This window comes from Parasteatoda tepidariorum, chromosome 9, assembly GCF_043381705.1.
Source record: "Parasteatoda tepidariorum isolate YZ-2023 chromosome 9, CAS_Ptep_4.0, whole genome shotgun sequence".
In the NCBI taxonomy this organism is placed as follows: domain Eukaryota; kingdom Metazoa; phylum Arthropoda; class Arachnida; order Araneae; family Theridiidae; genus Parasteatoda; species Parasteatoda tepidariorum.
In genome coordinates, this window is record NC_092212.1 from 81737178 (window position 1) to 81750145 (window position 12968).

At 27.3% G+C, this 12968-nt stretch overlaps 1 protein-coding gene across 1 annotated transcript in view; it reads right to left on the reverse strand.

Moving 5' to 3' along the window:
* Window positions 1-5276: 5276 nt before the first annotated feature.
* Window positions 5277-12968, reverse strand: part of LOC107451375 (PWWP domain-containing DNA repair factor 3A) — a 15129-nt gene continuing 7437 nt past the window's right edge. The window contains exons 5-7 of the mRNA XM_071185887.1: window positions 11756-11884; window positions 9721-9816; window positions 5277-7112 (exon numbers count right to left, since the gene is read on the reverse strand). Coding sequence (XP_071041988.1) covers window positions 6990-7112; window positions 9721-9816; window positions 11756-11884 — 348 coding nt within the window. The 3' untranslated portion in view covers window positions 5277-6989. The remainder of the gene's footprint in view (window positions 7113-9720; window positions 9817-11755; window positions 11885-12968) is intronic.

Genomic DNA, 12968 nt, shown 5'->3' on the forward strand with positions numbered 1-12968 from the left:
GCATATTATGACAAAAATAATGAAAGGTTTAAAATGGGACAAATTTATAAATACTTTTTTTGGATATTGAAAGACTTGCAAAGTGGGTCGTGATACGTAAAAGGCCGGGAACTTATGTCCTTTCTTGAAAAGCAAACTGATTTCTCCCATGCTAATGAAAAGTGATACATCAAGTAAAGTAATTAACCTTCATCTAAAGGATTAACAGTTGGAGGATTAACAAGGAACCACTTTCAAACATTATTAAAACATGTACATTTATATATTCATTCTTTTATCGGCACAAGATAAATAAAATGGGTGATTTTTTTTCTCTTCTTCAAGTTGATGCACTTCATCAACTAAACACACTTTACGATATAAACAATGAAGATTCTTTCAACATTAACAAACAATGATATATAAGACATACAAGAAAAAGGTTATGATTCATTAATTAAGACAATTTGGTATGAAATATTTCAATAACAATTGTTGAAGTTTCAGAAGAGAATCCACAAAATATAACATAAAAAATATACAGACAAAATAAATATATAATTGCAATTTTCCCACAGTTTTTAGGAATATCTTAATATAATAAAAATTATCTATTTTGCAGACAATTTTTATAACCTAAACCGCATTTTTAATATACAATTTTAAATGCACTAGGATTGAAATAGGTATATTAAAATAACTTTACAAATCTCACATTTATTAAAAAATAAAAAGTAATAGCAAGTAATATAAAATGAATATTTTTTACAAAGCACTAATTTAATTTTTAAAAATATTTATAATAAAAATATTTTTTAAAATAAGAACATTTTTTTTTGTCATTTATAGAATTAGGTTCAATTTAATAAATATAAATTATTTAGTAAAACCAAACCATTATATATACAGGGTATCTGCTACATTCTAAACTAGAATTTTAAATTGATAAAATGAATGATAAATAAATAAAAAATTCTGAAATCACAGAAGTTTAAAAGATAAGATCTAGATATGATGTTCTTTTTTTTCAGTTTTTGAAAGAAGACCATAATTTTCAAATAACAGGATAAAATTTTTTTTTATTTTAATAAAATATGACTATGAGTGGGGAATTCGCTACAGATTCCGATATTTGGAACATCGGAACACTGTGAAATGGCGAAGGGGGGAATTCCATTTTAAAAATGAGATTTTTCGGTGACCTAAATCCATGATATTTTTTTAAAAAAATAGTTAAAATCATGACATTTCAGGACAAATTTTGTTCAATGCCGAAATCCATGACTTTCCGTGATTTTTCATGACTTTCCAGGTGTGCGGATACCCTGTATATAGAACATGATAAAACATTCTAAAATTTAGGAGACAAAAAAAAAAAAAAGTTTCCGGTAGAAATGAATAAGAATTCAAACATGGGAGTGAATTATAACAATTTTTAGAACTGTTTTAAAACAAAATGAAAGAAAGAAAAAAAAGATTTTTTTGCAACCTTTCTTTTAATTTTCTTTTTTGGCCAAAATGAATTTGTACAGTTTCATGTTAAAATGGGGGTCATGATCATTAGTGATAAATATTGAAAATAACTTTCGATTAATTCTTTGAGCACTAATTTGCATTTCTTGCCAAACTCCACGACACAAAAAAACCCAGTATTTCCCATGTTCTTCAATTAGAAAGAAATGAAGGGGAAATTATATACAATTTTCTCCAAAACCATAAAGCTTTGAGGGTTTTAGAGTTAAGTACAATTTTTAATGAGCAATTAAATAAGTAATATAAAAGTATATTTATACACACCAAATATTTTAACTATATTTCAGAACAAAAAATATTTGCGCTTTTTAAAAACAATTTTGTTTAACACTCATATCCAAGCATGATGTATGTAGTAAAGATCATTTAAGATTTGGAATCTAGCATAATTTTGAATATTTTTTAAAAATTTATTTTTAGATTAATATAATATGTACTCAAATCTGATGCTCGTGTTTTTAAAAAAGGAATTTATAATTAGAGAATTAAACATTTCCATGTAATGTTACTAAATATAATGAATTTAAAAAGTAATAAAATGAGAAACAAAAAGAACATTTAAAATATCAAATTAAAATATATACACATAAGTTGACCTACATTTTAAAGCAGCAACAAAATTGAATTTCAAATGTATTGCACATAAAATATAATATTTTGAGCATTTAATATTTTACTCAAGTCATAAAGCCAAATTATATTAAGGTATTATAAATCAACATAAAGTCAAAACATACAAATGATACAGGGAAAAAGAAAATTATAAATAGAAAAAGATAATTTGATAAATCAATTAGTTTTATTTGAAATACTAGTGGCATAAAATAATTAATAAAATCTTTCATTAAATTCTAAATTTAGTAAAATAATTAAATTTCATAAAACTAAAACATTACATTATTCAATTATGTTTAAAATTAAAGTAGTGGTGCAAAATTATTTCCTTACTTTAGAAATAAAGCAAAAATAATTATAAAATGGCAGACAATAAGTACATTTTTCTTAACTTATCTTCAGTTTTTTTAAGTATCCACATTTAAAAGAATTGCTAACATAGTAAGTCAAATTTTTTGTGAAAACTTTGGGTCTCAAATTTTAAAGATTTCATTAGTGGGGAAAAATTGCAACCTTATTTTTTTGATTTGATACTCTAAGCAATATAAATAAATAAAAATGATTTAAAAAAAATCCTTAACTTACCTTAAAATATTAATAATAAAGTTCATAAACAAAACTTAGTTTTAAAAGCATGAACAGTAAAAGAATTGCCAACAAAGTACCTTCTTAGAAAAAAGATCTCAAACTTGAATCCTGCCTGCAGAAAATAGTAATAGAAGGTTTTTTTCAGCTTCTTTATCTTTTATTCTTTAACTATATTTCAATATTCGAAATGAACTAATACAGACAAAAAAGTTTATTATGAACTCTGATTTAACAGGATCTAAGGGAAATTTTTTTTTAAAAAAAAATGGCTTGTGTAATGTTGAAAAATTAATTTTAACAAAGTTGTCAGGAAAAAATTTGAACCAAGAAGCAGATAACGGAGTTTGACAGCAATTACTACTTTTTCGAATTAACATTATGTATCAGATTGTAAGCAATGCCATTTATTTTAAAAAGGATATGTTAAGAGGACTATCCAAAATAACTTATACTTTAAAATTTTGATTTGAGGAGCCATTTAAATATTACGCACACACTTTACGGCATGGGGGAATCTGTAATTGGCTAATTTTTCCTGAGAAGGAGGGAGGAGAGGCATAAGCAATGCTTACTTAAGACATTAAAACTGTTCCATTTACAAATTTTATTTAAAGGTGAAATAAAAACAAGTAAATAAAAAAAAAAATGCAAGCAAAATTTTTTAAATTAGGAATAAAATTCAGGAAAAGAAAAAAATGTCGTCCAATAGTTTCAAAAGTTCACCAGGATTCATACAAAAAAAAAAAATTATTCCATACTTTTCTAGAATTTTTTTAAAGGAAAATTAATAAAATTAACTTAATAAAAAGTAAATTAGAATTACAAATAAAATCTCAAACTTCAGTAAACATTTATAATTTATTTTTATTACAAAAAAAATCAGGTGATTTAAATTATGTGAACTCTAAATGTATTTAATTGCCATATATTGTCAAAACCAGAAATGTGATTAAAAAGAAAGTAGCACAAAGGGAATTTAGTAGATATGTAAATAAAGCATTTTTTTTTTATAAATAAGAAGTTGTGGAAAAAAAATATAAATAATCTATGTATAATCAAAATTAAATAGTACGTAATCAACATAAGAACATTTTTAAAAACAAAAACAGAAGAAACAATTTAAATCCAGTGCATTAGCAATGATAAAAATATTAATTATGGAAAGGCAAGTACCAATAAGATTCAAAAATTTAATTGAGCAAGGGACCAGGAGGGGAAGAATGTTGTAATCTTTCTTACAGGGTGCGTAGCCAAATTATTCAACAAAAAATAAGCACCTTTTAAGCACTTTTCAAGCGCTCAAAAAATATTTTTAAGCACTTAAAAAAATATAATTAGGCAGGGTTGGAAAGTTTTTGACAATTTACGGTTTTAAACTACAAAACTTAACTAAACTCAGTGGCGCGACAGCCCATACAGGGCCAAGGCCTACTGTGCCCATTTCAGTTTTCTTGATCTTGGGCTGCAGGAGCAGATGCTCTGGTCAGGTGGTCAGCCAAAAGCGGAACCCTCAGTGTTTTAGCTCCCAAACATGCTTGGTACTCATTTATCGACCCACTGAAGGAATGAAAGGCTGAGTCAATCTTGCCCGGCCCGAGGATCGAACTCAGGACCTATGGCACGGGAGCGCAATTGACGGTTTTATCTTGTTTCAACTGGCATATGAAAAAAAAAAATGGCATTGTTTTTAACGATTGTCAAAAACCATGAAATTTTTAATTATGTAAAACGATGGCGTTTTCATACCCTATGGACTGACAATAAGCCGAAATAGATCGAGGTTGGAATTAATTGTGAAAACGTTGAATAGAACAATAAGCACTTTTTAAAAATATGCAATGAAAAAAGCACTTGCAAGGGCTTTTAAAAAACAAAAATAAGCACCTTTAAGCACTTTTTAAAAACGCTATGCATCCTGTCTTATTAAAGAATGGGATGGCAGTTAGTGAACTGCTTATTTTTGCTAACAAGGGGACACGAGAATATTTGAAAATAAGTACAATGAATATACTTACGTAATATTTGAATGGCCCCTTACATTAGATTACTAATAAGGAAATTAAAATATTTGTGGAATTCTAATTCTTCAGAGAGCACTAAAACTTATCTACTGCAGTTTATAAAGGGTGGAAAAACAGAAGTTATATCTCCATAGCTTGAAATATAGTTGATGATATAGATCTATCAATAAATGATGTTAATATGATGGTATGAATAGCATATGAGCTCACCACATATCCTCTGTTATATTAAATTGAAATGTTTTTTTTATTCACTTAACTTCAAAACCTTACTAAAAGAAACAACATAAATTCAATTCCCATTGAATTATACTATAAAGAGTATTTAAAATTTTATGCATGAACACTATAAAATACGCACATATAAACAGCATTTAAAAGATGATTTCTCAATGTTTTTATATCAATAAAAGTTCTTAAATGATTTGGGTATATACAAATAATGTAATTGTCAAACATAAACAAAATGATGCACAGTATGTTTTTTTTTTTTAAAAAAATAGACACAAAAGCAAACAATGATAAACTTAGAGCAAAGTATTACAAATCTCATTAACAAAGCTGTAAAACTCTATACCAAACATGAAATAATACTGCGAAATAGACTTTCGCAATGAAATAACTCAAGCTAAGAGATGATGATGTTAAAAAATATATCCAAGCAATCAAATTCTACTCCTTTAAAAAATGACATACAGGGTGCCCAAAAAGTATAAAACCAGACAAATATCTCAGGAATATACATATTTATTCATGCAAAAAACAAAAAAAGAGAGAGAGAGAGAGAGAATGGGAATTGTGAAATAACACCAAAAGATGTATTCAACAATACCAAACTTCTTGACCACCTCCCCAGTGAGTTATCCTTGCCTCAGCGTAGAATGGGTTTGACATTGGTGTCATTAGATTAGTGTTATTATTATATTTTTACTACGACATGCATACCTGCCATCATTGGAGAAATAAAATAAAGGAGATTTTACTAACGACATTTTTTGGGCTACGCGTAAAGTTTTGATACATCATGCATAATTATGTAAGTCAAAATTTAAAATAATGCAAGCACTTATATTTAGCGAAGTAAAAAGTATTTATGTAAATCTTAATCTAAAGAAGATTTTTTTAAACAATTATTTATAATTACTTAAACTATAAACACTCAGCATACTGCAGCACTAATTGCCACATAAGAGAAGTATTTTTGCCATTTGCGGTTATTTTATCGCCAAAATTCGTTTTTTTAAAATAAAAAAAACCTTCTTTAACAAATACGGAGAAAACTGAGAATATACAGGCAAACAGGAAATAGTTGTAAAATACAGAAGTCTTCATTAAAAAACACAAGACTTGGCAGGTATGGACATGCATTTCAAAATTTTTTAATTTTAAACAATCAATTTACCCTCAATTTTAAACAACACTAACACATATTCATTTGGTGATTATAGAGCTATCCGTGAATTCAAATGCAAATATCTGTAGGACAAATTGTTTATTATTTTTTCTGAGGAATCCAAAACTGCAATAAAAAAATAAATAGGGATTCCCATTTAAAATTGCCCTTATCCCAATTTAAGAGGTAAAGTAGCAGGGCTAGAAAACAACATTGGTCCCTTAGTTAAAAAAATTTGATTAGGTCCATGACAAAAAATATTGTCAGAGGACTAGCAAAGAATATAAAAGGAACATATGTTTTGGATTTTTGACTTTCTTTTCCCCCCCGCAGGATAGTATATTTCAGGATAACCGTGTATAATACATATTCTTTGTATTTTAATTTTTTTTTAAAAAACAAAACAAAACCCAATAGAAACTTGTAAATGAACCAGTGAAAATATGCAGACAAGTAATAGTTACAGAATTTTTTTAATTTCTACTACTGAGGAGGGTGGCAAGTGGAATTAAATTCATCTTTTTGAAAATATTTAACTTGCACGTTTTAGATTTTTGATCGGACGCAAATTTCTCGAGACATTTTCCCTTATTTTTCGGGCACCCTGTAATGGATTGTGATGTAAACGTCCAATGATGAAAAAAAAAAAAAAAATGCTAGCTAAAATTAGTCACCACAAGTTACACTAATATGTGAATGGAACAATTTACAAACATGTGAGAGACACTCAAAACACTGAATGACACATAAGTAAAAAGAACAAAAAAAAAAGAAAAAGAAACACTTGTAAATGGTTGTTACAAGGGTTAATAAGAATAAAAATCCTCAGAAGAAAGCACCCTTGATGGGGGAGAGGGACGTCACACACTTTCTAATCTGTCATTATCCGCTCGCGCTTTGTCGTCTACCTGGATGCTATAAAATATAGTTTCTGCGTCTTCCAAATTCATATTTTTCACAACTGACAGGGCATTTATTAATGCCTGTAAAAGATTTTAAAAAAATTAGTTTTTATTTTTTCACTTGCCCACCATGTATTAAGATCACATTTGTACTGAGAAAATTTGATTTTACAAACCAGAACATATACACTTATTGGGAAAAAAATTTAAAATACAAATTTCACAAATACACTTAGACGTAAGCTGCCGTTTGTAATTAAGAGAAGGGTTTTAAAATATTAATGTACACTCAAACCTCTATTTAACAAAGTCGCTAAATCCCGATAATAAGTTCGTTATATGGAAAATACGTTAAATAGAAAATCACCTTTTGAAACACTTAAACAACACAAAACAGGTTTTAAATTCATAAACCCTACACGTAATTAAAATAGCAATTGATAAGCCATTATCTTGTAAATTAGTATCTACTATTTATTTTATAAATCTTAACCATAAAAGAATTCTGCATGGAAAGCAAGAATAGAGCACAAACATTATCCAGTGTTACACTATCAGGCTACATACATTTTCAACTAAAAAAAAGATAAATGTAGGTATAAAATTATAGATATATTTAATATGAAACTAATTTTAAATATACATTACTACATGCTTTCTTAAGTTTAATTGATGCTGAAAAAAAATCAGTTTTGTCTGAGGTTTTAGATTGAAATGCAAAGAAAGAGGAAAAGGGATTTTACTGCTTTCTCTAAAATTTAAGTGGCTTCGAAAATAAATTTTCCTTATAGAATGCATTAACAAGTTTGAAAATGTTCTGAAATATTTTGGGAAATAGGGAAAGAGGAACGCAATGAAAAGTTCGTTAAATAGAAAATTTACTTCGCGATTTGGAAGTCATTTTATGAAGAAATTTCTAAAATGTTCTTGGTTTCTCTAAAAAAAAATTTCTTCTCGCAAAATGGAAGTTCGTTCAATAGAAGTCTGACTGTATTTACCGGATTAGACAAATTTGAAATTAAAAATTCCGTAGGGTTTAAAAGTTTTTACTTTTCAATATTACTTTGCTGTAAAGTTGATTTCAAAATATTAAGCACTTCTCATACATCTATTGAAGATAATTATGCCTTATTAAATGATTAACATGGATATAGAATAATGATAGGCATTCCATAACTTTACTGCCTATTTATAAACAGTTTTCAACAGGATTTCTGTTCTATTCATATTTTTGTTTAACTCTCACCCATAAATTTCATTTCAATAAGAAATGCAATCCATGACTGCAACTGTATGCATCATTCAAAATTTGAGAAAACAAAAATTTTTAATTGTTTAGACAAGAAAATGCATAATTTTTAAAGCTTATGAAGACAAAAATTTTACAGATTTTACAAAACAATGGCAATGATTTTTATTAAAGTATGAACGAAGAAAACTTTTTACCAAATCTTTGGGAAATAAGATAAATAGTTCCACAAAAAGCGGGAAATAAAGTCTTTGGTAAACATAATTGTGTTATGGAACATATAGAAGTGAATAAAACAATTTTGAAAACCTTTCAAAAATATAATAAATGGTTCTATAAAAAAACTCCTCTAAAAATTTAAAATACAAACTATTTTTTGTACAAAAAAACGAAAGAAAATACCAGAAAGTCTTTGGGAATTGAATTGGGTGGTTTGGAATTTTTTTAAATCTTTAATTCAATGGAAAAGAAAGACGATTTTCTTATAGAGAATAAATATGCTGTTCATTATAGTCCAACTAGAGGGGGAAAAAAGATTTTAACTAGAAGTTACCATTTTTATAAAAGAAAAATTTGAAATTATTTTTTAAAATGTTGATCAAGAGAGTATACTATGGAATGTTATTGAAACAACATTGATTTGAACATAAATTTGCTACTAGCAATGCTTATTCCAAAAAAAAAAAGAAAGAATAATTTAATTAAGGACTCTAAGGTACGAAAACAAAATTCGATCAAGGTACTGGTTTCTCCTCGATTGTTTTTCTTTTTTTAAAAAGTATGTTTCCTGATTCATCAGAAACACAGGAATCATAATGTTGTTTTCTAACATCAGAATGTGAGTTAAAAAATTATTTTAAAGAAGTAGTAAATACTACACTACTAAATACAAAAAAAGTAGCGATTACAGTAGTTTCTACTACTTGCTAGTACTACTTACAGTGTGCTACTTCCAACCACTGGATCTAATGTTACAGTCGTATTACAGAAACCGCCAGAATTCATATAAAGATTGAAGGGGTACAAAAAATGTGAATCGAGGAGTACAATTCAGTGGAATAAGGGGGCAAACTATGAAATGTCATTAAAATAACATTAATTTAAACAGAAATTTGCTTTTAGCAATGCCTATTTTCAAAATTTTAAAAAATAACAAATAAAAAATTAATAATTTCATCTAAAGAATAACTTAATTGACTGTTACTTAAAAAAATTAATTTTAACAGAAGCTCTTTAGAAACAATGCTTATTCTCAAGATATTAAAAAAATAAAATAAACAAGGACTATTTAATTAAGACTCTTATGCTGTGGATTATTATTAAAACAACATCAACTTTAATTGAAATTTCAAATTAGCAATACTTATCTTCAAAACATTAAAAAATATAATTAGACACTGAATAATTTAAAAAATAAATTAGAGTAATAAAAGTTTTTACCTCAGGAATCCATACTTCATAAATATATGAATTTTTAAAAGGTTCCTCCCCTGCATTTGTTTCAAATAAATTTTCAAGATAATTGAATATTCTATCCTGCAAAAAAAATAAAATACGCAATGAAAGAAAAACAACATACAGAAGCATAGCAATAATTGTAATAATAAAATAAATAAAGTAAAACGAAGAGAACACTTTACAGCAAACATATATGTTACTACTTTAAAGTAACAAAAGCACTGTGTTTACTAAAAAACTACATATTTTATTTTTTAATTGAGCATGCAATAATTTTTTATTCTAATATTCTGAGTGATATTCTTGCATTTTGTTAGGGGGAGGGGTGCACAAATTATTTCCTTCCTTGGATTTTGTAAATAATCATCACAATAAAAAAGTAATTAAAAATCATGAAATCTATAGTAGTAATTGCACCCTTCAAAAAAGATAAACGACGAAATCACGCAAATCGGATTATTCAAATGCTCGCTTCGTTTCGAGATTAGGTTGCTGTAATAAATAATATCGTACAATCAAAACTTTACATCGATTTACAATACAGTAGGGAACCGATTATCCGGAACGATCGGGACCATCGCTATTCCGGATAACTGATTTTTCCGGTTTTCTGAATCGCTACAAAAAGCCGTTTTTTCATTGTTAAACACAACTAAAAAAAATTTTTTTTTGGAAATGATCTTAAAAAGTGGAAAAAACGATGGAGCAATACACTAATAATTATTTCCAAAATGATGGTATGGTAAACATCTTTCAAAAAAGAACGAAAAATCCTAAAATTTTATAAGGAAAAAAATTTTTTTTTTTTATAATGGTGGGAAAATTTATCGATTTTCGTTCCGGTTTTTTGGTTTTCCGGTTTTCTGATTTCCGGATAACGGGTTCTGTACTGTACCATCAGAGTAAATTGAGGGTTTCAAAAAGTGATTATCTAAATGTTCAAATGTTACGTGTAAATTTCTGCAGAAATAAAGACAAAATATTTTCACTTTTCAAAAGAAAAATCTTTCTGCAAGAACTCTGTAACAATATCACCGTGATTCTGTAACAGGGCATTGCTCATTTAATTTAATCTTAATGACTTGAAGGAGTGGAAAGTCTTGCACCCAGAATGGGTGGGACTTCCGTAAATCCAGATAATAGATTTTACTGTATAACAGACCTCCACCATTAGCAAAGGCCAAAACAAGTCTTATACAAAGAAAAAAAAACTATAATCATGAATTTTTGGTTAATAAATAATTCTTAGTAGAATAATCAGGGTGTATAGCCAAATCTCTCAACAAATAATAAGCATCTTTAAAGCATTCAAAATATATTTTTAAGCACTATATACAATAAAAAAATGCAAAATAATTTTCAAAAACTTAACACGAAATGATAAAATAACTAGTTTCTGACAAAGAACTCTTTTCTTGATTATATTAGCCATCATAAAAAAATCGAGAGATTTTTCGGTTCAATTTCAGAGGGTGGAAAATTCTAGATAATTTTTGAATGAATTGATTTATATTCTTTCATTAAGGAAAGTACACATCCAATTACTATTATTGTTCAATCATAATGGGCATTATGAAATATACAAAATGCATAAATAACTTTAAGGGTTCAACACTTTCGGCCGCTGTTCTGATCAAACTAATTGTGGCGACCCCTGCTTTTTTGGGGATCAGAAACCTAAAACAGTTAAATAAAAGGTACGTTAATTCCAAAACAATAGGTTTTTGTGTCTGATTTTATAAAATATGATCCACGCAAAATATTTAGCACATTTGAGGTCACTATTAAGTTTAAGTTCCAGTACTTGGAAATCTAATCATTATGTCAAAAGTTATTCAGGTTGATTCGCTTTTCTTTCTTTCTAGGGCATTGTACATTAAAAACATTAAACGTGACTTAATGGAAGTATTGTGCACCTGATAGACTTCAATAGAGAAAGAAGAGAAACTATGTGAGATGGCTCCAGTTTATAGAGTCAAGTAGGAGAATTGTCAATTAAAAACTTATCAATACTTACCATATTATTGTCTTTGTGAAAAGGTCCAAAGCTGGGGACATAACGAAGCCTATCTTTTGGAGACTTATTAAGGAAATTTTTATGAGACTCACTAGGTATTTCTTCTCTATAAATTGAAAGAAGGCGTTCCTAAGGGATAAATAAAGGCATAAAATGAGAATGTCCTTTTAAAGGTTCATAACATTCCTTAACTGTTGTAATCTACAAAATATCAATAAGACAAAATTCCTTTCCGTGAAAATTCTAAAAAAAGGTTCCGAATGACATTTTTTCTATACAAAGGCAATATTTCATCATATATGTGTATCTATATATATATATTATATATAAAAGTTCAATATGTAGAGAAAACATGGAAAAAATTACAATGAAAAAAGGGAAAAAGAAAAAAAAATTATAAAAATCCGGAAAATAAAAGATATTATTTTGCATCAGCTCACACGATTATATCCGCAAAAAGGAGTACTATCTAATATTGTATCAATATAGCCAAAGCAAAATATATCAAGTAGGATATAATCGTTGTAGCTGATAAAAAGATTATATCTCTTTATTTTCCGGATTTTTATAAATTTTTTTTACTGCTTTTTTTCAGATTTTTTTTAAAATTATTATTTTTCCTTTTTCATTTTACTGTTATTTTCTCCATGTTTTTTCTACAGTTTGAACTTATTTTATGAGTTTTATTTACTTGCAGTTTATGCGCAGTAAATAAAACTTATTGTTTTTAATTTTCTTCGTTTTTGTAATTTATTTATTATGCTCTTTCTCTCTCTATATATATGTTACCGTTAAAGTATATGATGCAGCTATTTCATATAATACCTAGTTATTCCATGAAATAACTGACCGTGTCCGTTAAAGTGTGTAATATGTTATTAATTTGACACTTTAACTAGTTATTCTATGAAATAACTAGGTATTCTATAAATTAACTAATGAGGGACAGTTAAAGTGTAAAATAAACATATGATCTAAAATGAAATAACTAGGTATTCTATAAATAAACTAATGATAGACAATTAGAATGAATAAGAAGCAATTTATCTAATTTATGCAGCGTATAAATGGTATTTATGGAAACGTACGAGAAAATCATTTGTCACAACAAGGATTACTAAAATGACACTTGGAATTACAAAGAACATTATTTCTAAAACAAAAACATTTTTTATTGAATAGTTCATAAATGCAGTAGGGGTGGAAGGTAAAT